At 41.5% G+C, this 16,060-nt stretch overlaps 3 protein-coding genes and 1 pseudogene across 3 annotated transcripts; all 4 read left to right on the top strand.

The window, feature by feature from the left end:
* The first annotated feature begins 260 nt into the window (after window positions 1-260).
* Window positions 261-872, top strand: LOC140240789 (uncharacterized). Its single transcript, XM_072320564.1, has one exon. It carries the CDS (start codon window positions 261-263, stop codon window positions 870-872), a length of 612 nt encoding a protein of 203 aa, XP_072176665.1.
* Window positions 873-3,813: 2,941 nt separating this feature from the next.
* On the top strand, window positions 3,814-4,584 carry LOC140240798 (uncharacterized). The gene is made up of 2 exons (XM_072320574.1): window positions 3,814-4,230; window positions 4,372-4,584. The coding sequence occupies exons 1-2, from the start codon at window positions 3,814-3,816 to the stop codon at window positions 4,582-4,584; spliced, it is 630 nt and encodes a 209-aa protein (XP_072176675.1).
* A 5,560-nt stretch (window positions 4,585-10,144) lies between these two features.
* On the top strand, window positions 10,145-10,577 carry LOC140240930 (uncharacterized; annotated as a pseudogene).
* Window positions 10,578-15,448: 4,871 nt separating this feature from the next.
* Window positions 15,449-16,060, top strand: LOC140240828 (uncharacterized). The gene has a single exon (XM_072320598.1). It carries the CDS (start codon window positions 15,449-15,451, stop codon window positions 16,058-16,060), a length of 612 nt encoding a protein of 203 aa, XP_072176699.1.

The following is a 16,060-nucleotide window of genomic DNA, read 5'->3' as shown; positions in this document are numbered from 1 at the left end:
CTTTCCTTATTGTTTAAAACCAGTCTCCGCTCATTGGTGCATTAGTTAAACCAATCAGATTGATGGCGCGAAATTGGATTTCTCCTTCAAGTTACATTTAAATAGCTGAGAGTTTATGGCGATTTCGATCAAACTCATCTAGAACTTCCAACGAGAAAGATCTGCTATCATCATTGACATCAGTCTCCGCCATCGAGCAGCACACCGAGAACTCTACACCCAGCTTCTCCCGCTACATCCTCGAGTACCAAGTCATCACGATGTCGACTGGAAGCTGCGAGTCCGATCGCGAACCACCAGTCGTTTTGGTCCTCGGCCACAGCTACATTGGCAGCCTCAACAGCTTCATCGAGCGGGACCCGACCCGAAACAACCTGGCTCTAGAGAAGTCTTCTGTACTCGCCTTCCTTCACGACGTCGGATATACACAGCCTGGTAACGTCTTCTCAGCCTCATCGCAGCTCGATCTCGTCTGGGAGCTGTTGCCCGATGCCGTGGTCATCGATCTCGGCTCTAACGATCTTTGCGAGCTAGGTGCAACCACCGAATCCACAGTCACCGCCCTCCTAGATCTTGCCCTCCGCATAGCTCGCATTCCTGGAGTCCGTCACGTTGTCGTCTGCGGCATCATCCCCCGGCTCTTCGTCCCTAAGTGGAAGACCGACTTCAACGCAGCCGTGCGCGACACCAACCGGCTCCTCGCCAAGTTCCTGGAAAACCTACCCAATGTCCACTTCTGGCGGCATCGCGCCTTCACCCAGAACCACAACAAGCTCTTCATGGAGGATGGAGTTCACTTCAACGAGGCAGGCATGCTGAGGTACTTCCGCACCATCAGAGGCGCCGTGATGAAAGCTTACAAGATGGACTAGTATCAGAGACTTTACAACCTGCAACTCACATGTGAATGTTTGACGACTACAGTTTACTTATCATGGGCTGGAACTGTGGACTTTTTATCGTGTCTCTGTGTATTTTACATCTGTAATTGATATTCTTGTAACAGCATGTTGCTGGATTTCTATAATAAAGTATATTATGCCACTTACAAATAATTCGCTAGCGTTTTATCTGTCTTTTCATCTGTTAGTGCTTGTCAAAACATCTGATCGAAGAGAGAGAGACAGAGTGTGTGTGTGTGTGGAAGTAAGGTTCACGAACACAATCACACATACTCATATAAACACGGACACAACTACACAGACTACATTACCTGCATGATATCCATGGTAGCCTCTTCAGTGTTGCCACAACGCCCCCACAAGATGTAGAATACAATAATATTTTGCAGGAAAGGATACGACTGTTGTGTAAATTTTAGAATTCCTTATGTGAATTCTACCAGTCGACAACATTCACGCTCTGGATATGCAGAACGGTATATCATACCTCTAGGGTTATTGTGAGTTTTTTCATTTTTTTAAATAACTTTTCCAGCCAAACGGGGCATAAAATGATTTTGAAACATACGTAACGCTTATATAAAAGTACAGAATATTTCAAGGAATTCTGAATCAAATAAGCTTCAACAAAAACATGGGTACAATTATAGTAATATCAACTTTGTATTTCAATGAATAAACAAGTCGACAAATATAATTTTATTTTTTTCAACTGTATACGATGGAATTCACAAGTATAAGAGGAATTCACAAGAGAAGCATAGCTTGAAAATTTTGTGAATTACTCTGGGAGATGAGGGCATTTCAATATCCGTCAAGGACTCCATGTATGAAAATGTTGAAATCATGACGTCAGGCGAAACAAACAGAAAGAAAAGACTATGACAAGGACAAGAACGAAAGCAAGGACGGAACAGGCAGGAAAACAAACTAAAGATAAGCATAACAAAGAAAGAATGGGAAACAAAAACAAGTGGTCTACAATTAGGTTTTTACGAATGGTCGCCAAGGCATGGGTAGAAACTTGAAATTCAATAGAATTGTGCCAAATAGTGAAACGCAAACTCTTGACATTTTAAAATTAGTGAAGTCTTGACTGGTCGGGAGTCGAACTCAGGTCCTTTGATTCGGAGTCGGGAGTTGTATCCATGATGCCACAACGCCCCCACAAGATGTACAATATTCATAAACACGTACAAACTACACAGACTACAGTAGTGGTTATAATATCAAACGACTCTCGTAAGGGACTTCAACTGGGGATATAAAATAATTAAAATACAATAATAATTGGTGACAGTGATATAATAAGGTCTTACTTTCTCCATGGTAGCCTTGTTTTAATTCAAAGCAAACTTTAAAAAGCACACTTTATTACAGTATACTTCAAATACGAACTAAAAACAAATAATTTATATGACTAATGTTGGTCTCTCGATAGCAACATCGTAAATCGTTCCCTCTTCCAGCAAACCAATTCTATTATTTTGAATTCCAGCCTATCTGCCCTTGTGCACTTTCAAGCGCTTGCACGTACATTCACCACCATCACACATCAGAGTTTATTTTCCCCTGCAATCTTCGCAGCAGAATTTGTATTGTTACGAATCTATAGTACGTGCCTACCTTTTCCTCGTGCCGGCCATCCTTTCAAGCAATGCTTACAATGGCGGCCCTCTGCAAAATCGCTTCTTAACTACAATTGTTATTGCAATCCCTGCTGCGTAGACATGTATGCTGTATATTATATCACTAATTTCCTTTTATATCGTTGCTTATGCAAGTCAAACGACTCTTTTTTAAATTTACTTTTTCGTGAAGTCTTGATGGAATACTTCACTATGATAGTCCTCTTCACGATCGCGTGCCATGGTCCTTTACGAACCCAGATCTGCTTACCCCTCTATTGTACCCTATTGTTCCACGCTGGCCCACGGGATCGCATCCCTGCCCCTCTCCGAGCGAGCTAATTAGATAACAATAGGATGGCTTCCCTTATTGTGCAAAACCAGTCTACACCAGTCAAGTTCCTGGAAACCCTACCCAACGTCCACTTCTGGCGGCATCGCTCCTTCGCCCTGAACCACTGCAAGCTCTTCATGCAGGATGGAGTTCACTTCAACGAAGCAGGCATGTTGAGGTACTACCGCAGCATCAGAGGCGCCGTGATGAAAGCTTACAAGATGGACTAAAATCAGAGACTACCGGCGACTCACATGTGGATGTTTGACGACTGCAGTACACATCATAGGCTGGAACTGTGAACTTTTTAGTAGTAAATGTAATACAGTGCTTGCATTGTATACATCTCTTTTGTAATTGTTTTTGTAACAGCATGTCGCTGGATTTCTGTAATGAATATGCCACATAATAATCAACTTTTTGTATTATGTCTTTCATCTGTCTTTTTCAATGTTTTGCAGTGGATGTCGAAAGATGTGAAAGAACAGAGTCACTGAGAGAGAAAGTGTGAAATACTTCACTGTGGTAGTCCTCTTCTCGATCGCGTGCCATGGCTCTCGACGAACCCAGATCTGCTTACCCCTCTATTGTCCGAACCGTTTAAGCGAACTATTGTTCCACGGGTCCACGGGATCGCATCTCCACTTCTCTCCAATCGAGTTGATTAGGCCTACAGAACAACAGAATGCCTTTCCCTATTGTTTAAAACCAGTCTCCGCTCATTGGTACATTAGTTTGGCCAATCAGAATGATGGCGGGAAACTGGATTTCACCTTCGAGTTGTGTTTAAATAGCTGAGAGTTTATGGTGATTGCGATCAAATTCATCTGGAACTTCCAACGAGAACGATCTGCTATCATCGTTGACATCAGTCTCAGCCATCGATCAACACATCGAGAACTCTACACCCAGCTTCTCCCGCTACATCCTCGAGTACCAAGTCATCACGATGTCGACTGGAAACTGCGAGTCCGATCGCGAACCACCTGTCGTTTTGGTCCTCGGCCACAGCTACATTGGCAGCCTTAACAGCTTCATCGAGCGGGACCCAACCCGAAACAACCTGGCTCTAGAGAAGTCTTCTGTACTCGCCTTCCTTCACGACGTGGGATATACACAGCCTGGCAACGTCTTCTCTGCTTCATCGCAGCTCGATCTCGTCTGGGAGCTGTCGCCCGATGCCGTGGTCATCGATCTCGGCTCTAACGACCTCAGCGAGCTAGGTGCAACCACCGAATCCACAGTCACCGCCCTCCTCGATCTTGCCCTCCGCATAGCTCGCATTCCTGGAGTCCGTCACGTTGTCGTCTGCAGCATCATCCCCCGGCTCTTCGTCCCCAAATGGAAGACCGACTTCAACGCAGCCGTGCACGACACCAACCGGCTCCTCGCCAAGTTCCTGGAAAGCTTGGGGGCTCTTCGTCCCCAAATGGAAGACCGACTTCAACGCAGCCGCTCCTCGCCAAGTTCCTGGAAAGCTTGGGGGCTCTTCGTCCCCAAATGGAAGACCGACTTCAACGCAGCCGTGCACGACACCAACCGGCTCCTCGCCAAGTTCCTGGAAAGCTTACCCAACGTCCACTTCTGGCGGCATCGCGCCTTCACCCAGAACCACAACAAGCTCTTCATGCAGGATGGAGTTCACTTCAACGAGGCAGGCATGCTGAGGTACTTCCGCACCATCAGAGGCGCCGTGATGAAAGCTTACAAGATGGACTAGGTATCACAGACTTTACTACTTGCGACTCACATGTGGATGTTTGACGACCGCAGTCTACTTATCATGGGCTGGAACTGTGGACTTTTTATCGTGTCTATGTGCATTGTAAATTTGTAATTGATATTCTTGTAACAGCATGTCGCTGGGTTTCTATAATAAAGTATATTATGCCACTTACAAATAATTCGCTAGCATTTTATGGGTCTTTTCATCTGTTAGTGCTTGTCAAAACATCTGATCGAACAGAGAGAGAGTGTGTGTGTCAGTGTGTGTGGAAGTAAGGTTCATGAACACAATCACACATACTCATAACCACGTACACAACTACACTGCGACTCACATGTGGATGGGCTAGAACTGTGGACTTTTTTATCGTGTCTATGAGCATTGTACATTTGTACTTGATATTCTTGTAACAGCATGTCGCTGGGTTTCTATAATAAAGTATATCATGCCACTTACAAATAACTGTCTTTTCATCTGTTAGTGCTTGTCAAAACATCTGATCGAAGAGAGAGAGTGTGTGTGTGGAAGTAAGGTTCACGAATATAGGGTTCTACACAACTACACAGACTACAGTAGTGGTTGCATAATATCAAGCGACTATCGTGGAATGTATCACATTCCGTTATGTATTGTAGTCCCCATTAAGTTTGCAGACTGACAGCGCACGCGCACACGCTCATACACACCCTCAAAATTACTTTTCCACGAGGTGCCCCCCCCCCCCATGTCTTGACCGACGGTACGCCACTGTGTGTGTGTGTGTGTGTGTGAGTGTATATTTATATATGTATATATAAATACACACACACATATATATATATATATATATATATATATATACATAATATATAAATTTAGTGTATTTAATGACAAATGATTTCGATGTACATATAACAAAGTTCGCAAAGAATATAATTATGCTGACATAAATGCATTATTGTAAACACTGGAAGTTGAAAATTTTGTGAATTGAACCTTGAGGAACTTAAGAAGACACATAAAAGAGGACTATAAACAAACAGTACAATCAGTACATCTAATAGTCACATTAACTGCTGAATTCACATGAAATGCTGAAGTACTTCCGCACCATCAGAGGCGCCGTGATGAGAGGGACTAGTATCAGAAACTTTACTACCTGCGACTCACGTGTGTGGATGTTTGACGACTGCAGTTTACTTATCATGAGCTGGAACTGTGGACTTTTTATCTTGTCTATGTGTATCGTCCATTTGTAATTGATATTCTTGTAACAGCATGTCGCTGGATTTCTATAATAAAGTATATTATGCCACTTACAAATAACTCGCTAGCGTTGTATCTGTCTTTTCATCTGTTAGTGCTCGTCAAAACATCTGATCGAAGAGAGAGAGAGAGTGTGTGTGTGTGTGTGTGGTAGTTGTATCCACTATGCCACAACGCCCCTACAAGATGTACAATACAAAATTTTTCTTTATTGTATAAATTGATAAAGATAAATTGGAATCCATACAAAATATCGTTCAAATTAAGTTGAGTAAGTCAAAAATAAGGCTTCGTAGATTCCTGTACTATGGGTACATACATAACAGCAAAGGATACGACTGTTTTTAGAATTCCTTATGTGAACTGTTCTATGGTCGACAACATTCACGCTCTAGATACGCAGAACGGTATATTATACCTCTGGGGTTATTGTGAGTTGTTTTTTTTTTTTTCAATTGTTTTGATAATCTTCTGGCCAAACTGGGCATAAAGTGATTTTGAAATATACGTAACGCTTACATAAGTACAAAAATTCCAAGGAATTTTGAATCAAATAAGCTTCAACGAAACGTGGATACAATTATAGTAATATCAACTTTGTACTTCAATGAATAAACAAGTAAGCAAATATAATTTTATTTTTTCCACTGTATACGATGGAAAAGAGGAATTCACAAGAGAAGCATAGCTTGTAAATTTTGTGAATTACTCGGGGAGATGAGGGCATCTCAAGATCCGTCAAGGACTCCATATATGAAAATGTTGAAATCATGACGTCAGGCGAAACAGACAGAAAGAAAGGACTATGACAAGGACAAGAACGAAAGCAAGGATGGAACAGGCAGGAAAACAAACTAAAGATAAGCATAACAAAGAAAGAATGGGAAACTAAAACAAGTGGTCTACAATTAGGTTCTTACGAATGGTCGCCAAGGCATGGGTAGAAACTTTAAATTCAATAAGATTGTGCCAAATAATGAAAACCCAAACTCGAGATATTTTAAAATTCGTGAAGTCTTGATGGAATACTTCACTATAATAGTCCTCTTCTCGATCGCGTGCCATCGTCTTCTACAAACCCAGATCTGCTCTTCCCTCCATTGAACGAACCGATTAAGCGATCTATTGTTCGACGCTGGTGCACATTATAAAAACACATATATGCACGCACATACGCGCAAATATCTGTAATATTCACATTTTATACAAAACTTTTACATACACACACATCATCATGCACTACGTTTACATACACGGTAAAGATTAAAATTGTCATGAATTTTGTCAGTGTCACGTTGTGTGCAATAAATAATGGTTTCGTGGTTGCTTTATCAATTATATCTATATGTATGCATGTTGTGATATTGAGTATGTCATCGACATTCAAGATATCGGTGGTAAAGTTTGTTTGTTTGTTTTTGTGACACCATAAACAAAGGAGATTTTTTTAAAGGAATTACACAATGTTTCAGAAAATTCCCTCACACATTCCCTCGTTAACTCTATGAGTAACATGCCCCTGTTTTCTGATAGAGGAAAGCCAAGTGCTCATTATGAAGAAAAAAAGTAGAAATAATAGCGTTGAATTCATATTACATTGTATAATCATTTCATACTCATGAGAAACCAACGTGGCGCGAAGCTCTTAGAGATGGGCACTGTCGGTCTTGGTTTGTTTTTGTTTGGTTGAGTTTTTTTATGGGTATTTGAGTGTGTGTGTGTGTGTGTGTGTGTGTGTGTGTGTGTGTGTGTGTGTGTGAGTGTTTGTGCTTGTTCTAGCTGATGATTAAAGAGGTACTACGCATGATTTCCGAAATTGCAACTTTTCGGCCGTACATTTTCATCTGTCGTTTCATCGTTAAAAGTGCCGTGCAGTGGGTGTCAAAAGATGCGAAAGAAGAGAGAGAGAGAGAGAGAAAGAAAGAGAGAGAAAGTATGGAAGGGGGTGCACACACAAAAAAAAGCCACCACACACACACAAACACACACATACACACCAACACAGACTACGATAGTTGCATAAAATCAAGAGACTCACCAACATTCAAGGCTTCATCTGTGGATACGAAAATATTGTACAAAATACTAAACGTATAAATATATTTTTTTTTATTGCGATGATTTGACTAGTTAATGACTCATTTGGATAGTATACAATTCAACTACAGATACACAAAACGGACAGGTGCTTTAGTAGTATATAAACTGGATAGATTTGAAATGTTTCCCCGAGCATATCACATCACCAAGATACAGGTGGTAGTTTGTTTGTTTGATTGTTTGATTGTTTGTTTGTTTGTTTGTTTGATTATTTGTTTGTTTGTTTGTTTTTGTACACCATAAGAGAAGGAGGTTGGTTGTTGTTTTTTTTTTTTTTTTCTTAAGGAAATGCACACTTCAGAAAATTCCCTCACATATTTCCTCGTTACGGACATAATCACTTTTTGAATAACACGCCCCTGCTTTCTGATAGAGAAAAGCCAAGTGCTTATTATAAAGGAAAAGTAGAAACAATTACTTTGAATTTATTTATATACTCGTACATAATCATTTCATATTCATGAGACACCCATGTGGCGAGAAGCTCTTAGAGATGAGCACTGAGTGTCTTGTTTGTTTGTTTTTTCGATTGGTATTTTAGTATGTGTGCACGTGTGAGTGTGTGTGTATGTGTGTGTGTGTGTGTGTGAGTGTTTGTTCGTGTTTTTTAGCTGATGATTAAAGAGGTACTACGCATGATTTCCGAAAATGTGCAAAATTTCAGTTAAACAAGCTATAGGACTGGGCGAATTCGTGAAGTCTTGATGGAATACTTCACTATGATAGTCCTCTTCTCGATCGCGTGCCATGGTATCCACGAACCCAGATCTGCTCTCCCCTTCATTGTACGAACCGTTTAAGTGATCTATTGTTCTACGCTGGTCCACGGGATCACATCTCCGCTCCTCTCCGAGCGAGATAATTGGATAACAATGGGATGGCTTCCTTTATTGTCTCAAACCACTCTACGCTCATTGGTGCATTAGTTTCACCAATCAGAACGATGGCGGGAAACTGGATTTCACCTTCGTGTTTGTACGTTCGTAATTGATACTCCTGTGACAGCATGACGCTGGATTTCTGTAATAAGTTATGCCACACCATTATCAATGTACACGCCAACTTTTCGGCCGTACATTTTCATCTGTCGTTTCATCGTTAAAAGTGCCGTGCAGTGGATGTCAAAAGATGTGAAAGAAGAGAGGAAGAGAGAGAAAGTATGGAAACACACACATACACAACAACCCAGACTACGGTAGTTGCATAATGTCAAGCGACACACAAACATTCAAGGCTTCATCTGTGGATATGAACATATTGTAAAAAATACTAAATGTATAAAATATTTTCTTTATTGTGATGATTTGACTAATTGACTCATTTGGATAGTATACAATTCGACTACAGATATGCAAAACGGACAGGTACATTGGTAGTAGTATATAAACTGTAGATTTGAACTGTATCCCCGAGAGTATCACAACATCACCAATCACCCCTCCCCACACACACACACACACACATACACATACTACAAATGTGTGTAAAAGGTACAAGAACTTCGTTGTCACTTGTTTTCCAGTAAAAGGGGTGCATGTGAAGTTTTCAGAAAATGAGTGAAGATACTTTGATTTCTCCACGTCAGTCTCCAATGTAAATAAATTAATAATTAGAAGTGGCATTTGAGTATGTGTGCACGTGTGTGTGTGTGTGTGTGTGTGTGTGTGTGTGTGTGTGTTTATGCGTCTTTAAGCTGATAGTAAAAGAGGTATTACGCATGATTTCCGCAAATTTAATGTGCAAAATTTCAGTTAAACAAGCTATATGACTGTTCGAATTCGTGAAGTCCTGATGGAATACTTCACTATGGTAGTCCTCTTCTCGATCGCGTGCCATGGCTCTCGACGAACCCAAATCTGCTTACCCCTCTATTGTCCGAACCGTTTAAGCGAACCATTGTTCCACTTCTCTCCAATCGAGTTGATTAGGCCTACAGAACAACAGAATGCCTTTCCCTATTGTTTAAAACCAGTCTCCGCTCATTGGTACATTAGTTTGGCCAATCAGAATGATGGCGGGAAACTGGATTTCACCTTCGAGTTGTGTTTAAATAGCTGAGAGTTTATGGTGATTGCGATCAAATCCATCTGGAACTTCCAACGAGAACGATCTGCTATCACCGTTGACATCAGTCTCAGCCATCAATCAACACATCGAGAACTCTACACCCAGATTCTCCCGCTACATCCTCGAGTACCAAGTCATCACGATGTCGACTGGAAGCTGCGAGTCCGATCGCGAACCACCTGTCGTTTTGGTCCTCGGCCACAGCTACATTGGCAGCCTTAACAGCTTCATCGAGCAGGACCCAACCCGAAACAACCTGGCTCTAGAGAAATCTTCTGTACTCGCCTTCCTTCACGACGTGGGATATACCCAGCGTGGTAACGTCTTCTCTGCTTCCTCGCAGCTCGATCTCGTCTGGGAGCTGTCGCCCGATGCCGTGGTCATCGATCTCGGCTCTAACGATCTCTGCGAGCTAGGTGCAACAACCGAATCCACAGTCACCGCCCTCCTAGATCTTCACCCAGAACCACAACAAGCTCTTCATGCAGGATGGAGTTCACTTCAACGAGGCAGGCATGCTGAGGTACTTCCGCACCATCAGAGGCGCCGTGATGAAAGCTTACAAGATGGACTAGGTATCAGAGACTTTACTACCTGCGACTGACATGTGGATGTTTGACGACCGCAGTTTACTTATCATGGGCTGGAATTGTGGACTTTTTATCGTGTCTATGTGCATTGTAAATTTGTAATTGATATTCTTGTAACAGCATGTCGCTGGATTTCTATAATAAAGTATATTATGCCATTTACAAATAATTTGCTATCGTTTTATCTGTCTTTTCATCTGTTAGTGCTTGTCAAAACATCTGATCGAAGAGAGAGAGAGTGTGTGTGTGTGTGTGTGGAAGTAAGGTTCACGAACACAATTACACATACTCATAAACACGTACACAACTACATTACTTGTATAATATCAATCGACTCTCGTAGGAGACTTGAACTGGGGATATGAAATATTTCAAATACAATAATAATTGGTGACAATGATATATACTGAAGTCTTATTTTCTCCATGGTAGCCTCTTCAGTGTTGCCAGTTGTTCAGGGCCCTGCCATTATCATTAACCTAGCGTTGCCAGTTACCCATATATACACCTAAGTTGAGAGGGACATCTTGTCCAAGGACATAAGCACTGATCGGGAGTCGAACTGGGGTCCTCTGATTCGGAGTCGGGAGTTTGTTTGTTTGTTTTTATTTCTGCATTCAATCTGATGCAATTTGAATACAAACTTCAAAAAGTACAAAGAACAAAGAATAACAGGTGCAGTGAAATAAATCGATAACAGTAAATAGATACACATGGGTGATTGCATTGAGCAATGTAGGTACACAGAAACATAAAATAAGATATACAGTATTTTTTCAGTAAACAACAGAGATCAATGAATGCAGGAGACCACCATCATAAGCGATTGAGCTTGGAATGGATGGAGGCCTCGGGAGTCGGGAGTTCTATTCATTATGCTACAACGCCCCCACAAGATGTACAATACAATAATATTTTTCTTTATTGGTTAAATTGATTAAGAGGAATTGGAATCCATACAAAATATCATTCCAATTCAAGTTGAGTAAGTCGAAAATAAGGCTTCATAGCTTCCTGTACTATGGGTACACACAATATAACAGCAAAGGATACGACTGTTGTGTAAATTTTAAAATTGGTTATGTGAATTGTACTAGTCGACAACATTCACGCTCTTGATATGCAGAACGGTATATTATACCTCTAGGGTTATTGTGATCTTCTGGCCAAACGGTGCATAAAATGATTTTGAAATATACGTAACGCTTATATAAGTACAGAATATTGCAATGAATTTTGCATCAAATAAGCTTCAACAAAACGTGGATTATAGCAATATCAACTTTGTATTTCAATAAATAAACAAGTAAGCAGATATAATTTTATTTTTTCAACTGTATACGACGGAAAAGAGGAATTGACAAGAGAACCATAGCTTGTAAATTTTGTGAATTACTCGGGGAGATGAGGGCATCTCAAGATCCGTCAAGGACTCCATGTATGAAAATGTTGAAATCATGACGTCAGGCGAAACAGACAGAAAGAAAGGACTGTGACAAGGACAAGAACGAAAGCAAGGACGGAACAGGCAGGAGAGCAAACTAAAGATAAGCATAACAAAGAAAGAATGGGAAACAAAAACAAGCGGTTTACAATAAGGTTTTTACGAATGGTCGCCAAGGAATGCTTAGAAACTTGAAATTCAATAGAATTGTTCCAAATAATGAAACCCAAACTCTTGATATTTTAAAATTCGTGAAGTCTTGATGGAATACTTCACTATGATAGTCCTCTTCTCGATCGCGTGCCATCGTCTTCTACGAATCCAGATCTGCTCTTCCGTCCATTGTACGAACCAATCAAAAACGATCTATTTTTCCACGCTGGTCCACGGGATCACATCTCCGCTCCTTTCCGATCGAGTTAATTAGATAATAGGATGGCTTTATTATTTCATTGTCTCAAACCAGTCTACGCTCATTGGTGCGTTTGTTAAACAAATCAGAGCGATGGCGGGAAACTGGATTTCATATTCGAGTTGCATTTAAATAGCTGAGAGTTTATGGTGCTTTCGAGAGATTTCAGAGACTTTACTATACCTGCGACTCACTTGTGGATGTTTGACGACTGCAGTTTACTTATCATGGGGCTGTCATCGACATTCAAGATACAGGTGGTAGTTTGTTGTTTGTTTGTTTGTTTGTTTTGTACACCATAAGCGAAGGAGGTTGGTTGGGTTTGTTGTGGGTTTTTTTTTCTTAAGGAATTGCACACTTCAGAAAATTCCCTTACATATTTCCTCGTTATGGACACAATTACTTTTTGAATAACATGTTTGCCCCTGCTTTCTGATAGAGGAAAGCCAAGTGCTTATTATGAAGGAAAAGTAGAAACAATTACTTTTAATTTATATACATAATCATTTCATATTCATGAGAAACCCATGTGGCGAGAAGCTCTTAGAGATGAGCACTGAGTGTCTTGTTTGTTTGTTTTTTTCGATTGGTATTTTAGTATGTGTGCACGTGTGTGTGTGTGTGTGTGTGTATGTGTGTGTATGTGTGTGTGTGTGTGTGTGAGTGTTTGTTCGTGTTTTTTAGCTGATAATTAAAGAGGTACTACGCATGATTTCCGAAAATGTGCAAAATTTCAGTTAAACAACCTATAGGACTGGGCGAATTCGTGAAGTCTTGATGGAATACTTCACTATGATAGTCCTCTTCTCGATCGCGTGCCATGGTATCCACGAACCCAGATCTGCTCGCCCCTTCATTGTACGAACCGTTTACAGTAAGTGATCTATTGTTCCACGCTGGTCCACGGCATCGCACCTCCGCTCCTCTCCGAGCGAGTTAATTGGATAACAATGGGATGGCTTCGTATTGTCTCATACCACTCTACGCTAATTGGTGCATTAGTTTAACCAATCAGAACGATGGCGGGAAACTGGATATCACTTTCGAGTTTGTACGTTCGTAATTGATTCTCCTGTAACAGCATGTCGCTGGATTTCTGTAATAAGTTATGCCACACCATTATCAATGTGCACGCCAACTTTTCGGCCGTATTTCATCTATCGTTTCATCGTTAAAAGTGCCATGCAGTGGGTGTCGAAAGAAGTGAAAGAAGAGAGAGAGAGAGAGAAAGTATTATTATAGGTAGTTGCATAATATCAAGCGACACACAAACATTCAAGGCTTCATCTGTGGATATGAACATATTATATAAAATACTGAATGTATAAAATATTTTCTTTATTGCGATGGTTTTACTAATTGACTCATTTGGATAGTATACAATTCAACTACAGATATGCAAAACGGACAGATACACTAGTAGTATATAAACTGTAGATGTGAACTGTATCCCCGAGCGTATCACAACATCACCAATAGTACCCCCTCCCTACACACACACACACACACACACACACATACACATACTACAAATGTGTGTAAAAGGTACAAGGATCTTCGTTGTCACTTGTCTTCCAGTAAAATGGGTGCATGTGAAGTTTTCAGACAAATGTGTGAAGATACTTTGATTTCTCCACGTCAGTCCCCAATGTAAGTTAATAAATAATTAGAAGTGGTATTTGAGTATGTGTGCACGTGTGTGTGTGTGTGTGTGTGTGTGTGTGTGTGTGTGCTTATGCTCTTTAAGCTGATAGTGAAAGAAGTACTACGCATGATTTCCGCAAATGTAATGTGCAATATTTCAGTTAAACAAGGTATAGGACTGGGCGAATCCGTGAAGTCTTGATGGAATACATCACTATGATAGCCCTCTTCTCGATCGCGTGCCATGGTCTTCCACGAACCCAGAACCCAGATCTGCTCGCCCCTCTATTGACAAATTGCCCTACATCGACGTAAATAAGCACTGAATTGATCAGTGTCTCAGTAGTAGCCATGATAAAAAAAAAAATCATGGGCGTTCATACTCGAGCAGGATTTGAACCTACGACCTCCTGATCACCGGACAGGCGTCATCTCCACTAGACCACCGAGCTTTCGCCCGAAAGCAAGTGTTGGTTCTAATCCTTATAGCATGCAGCGGGTACTGCTTTGTTATTCAAATTCATGATTTTCTTCCGTCGAGATGTTTTTTCATTCCAACTGATTGACAAATTGCCCTACATCGACGTAAATAAGCACTGAATTGATCAGTGTCTCAGTAGTAGCCATGATAAAAAATAATCTCGACGGAAGAAAATCATGAATTTGAATAACAAATAAATATATGAATATAAATAATAAAAAATATAACAAACAAATACATGTAAATAAATTAATAACTAGAAGTGGCATTTGAGTATGTGTGCACGGGTGTGTGTGTGTGTGTGTGTGTGTGTGTTTATGCGTTTTTAAGCTGATAGTAAAAGAGGTATTACGCATGATTTCCGCAAATTTAAATTTGCAAAATTTCAGTTAAACAAGCTATAATTATGACTGTTCGAATTCGTGAAGTCATGATGGAATACTTCACTATGGTAGTCCTCTTCTCGATCGCGTGCCATGGCTCTCGACGAACCCAGATCTGCTTACCCCTCTATTGTCCGAACCGTTTAAGCGAACTATTGTTCCACGGGTCCACGGGATCGCATCTCCACTTCTCTCCAATCGAGTTGATTAGGCCTGCCGAACAACAGAATGCCTTTCCCTATTGTTTAAAACCAGTCTCCGCTCATTGGTACATTAGTTTGGCCAATCAGAATGATGGCGGGAAATTGGATTTCACCTTCGAGTTACATTTAAATAGCTGAGAGTTTATGGCGATTTCGATCAAACTCATCTAGAACTTCCAACGAGAAAGATCTGCCATCAGCATTGACATCAGTCTCCGTCATCGAGCAACACATCGAGAACTCTATACCCAGCTTCTCCCGCTACATCCTCGAGTACCAAGTCATCACGATGTCGACTGGAAGCTGCAAGTCCGATCGCGAACCACCTGTCGTTTTGGTCCTCGGCCACAGCTACATTGGCAGCCTTAACAGCTTCATCGGGCGGGACCCAACCCGAAACAACCTGGCTCTAGAGAAGTCTTCTGTACTCGCCTTCCTTCACGACGTCGGATATACACAGCCTGGTAACGTCTTCTCAGCCTCATCGCAGCTCGATCTCGTCTGGGAGCTGTCGCCCGACGCCGTGGTCATCGATCTCGGCTCTAACGATCTTAGCGAGCTAGGTGCAACCACCGAATCCACAGTCACCGCCCTTCTAGATCTTGCCCTCCGCGTAGCTCGCATTCCTGGAGTCCGTCACGTTGTCGTCTGCGGCATCATCCCCCGGCTCTTCGTCCCCAAATGGAAGACCGACTTCAACGCAGCCGTACACGACACCAACCGGCTCCTCGCCAAGTTCCTGGAAAATCTACCCAACGTCCACTTCTGGCGGCATCGCGCCTTCACCCAGAACCACAACAAGCTCTTCATGCAGGATGGAGTTCACTTCAACGAGGCAGGCATGCTGAAGTACTTCCGCACCATCAGAGGCGCCGTGATGAAAGCTTACAAGATGGACTAG

The sequence above is a fragment of the Diadema setosum genome, chromosome 17, assembly GCF_964275005.1.
Source record: "Diadema setosum chromosome 17, eeDiaSeto1, whole genome shotgun sequence".
NCBI classification, from domain to species: Eukaryota; Metazoa; Echinodermata; class Echinoidea; order Diadematoida; family Diadematidae; genus Diadema; species Diadema setosum.
This window is presented reverse-complemented; position numbering and strand designations above follow the sequence as displayed.

Coding starts and splice junctions, on each gene's coding strand:
- LOC140240798 (XM_072320574.1), top strand. CDS start 3,814: ATGTCGACTGGAAACTGCGAGTCCGATCGCGAACCACCTGTCGTTTTG. Junction 4,231..4,371: donor AGACCGACTTCAACGCAGCC/GTGCACGACACC, acceptor CCCAAATGGAAG/ACCGACTTCAACGCAGCCGT.
- LOC140240789 (XM_072320564.1), top strand. CDS start 261: ATGTCGACTGGAAGCTGCGAGTCCGATCGCGAACCACCAGTCGTTTTG.
- LOC140240828 (XM_072320598.1), top strand. CDS start 15,449: ATGTCGACTGGAAGCTGCAAGTCCGATCGCGAACCACCTGTCGTTTTG.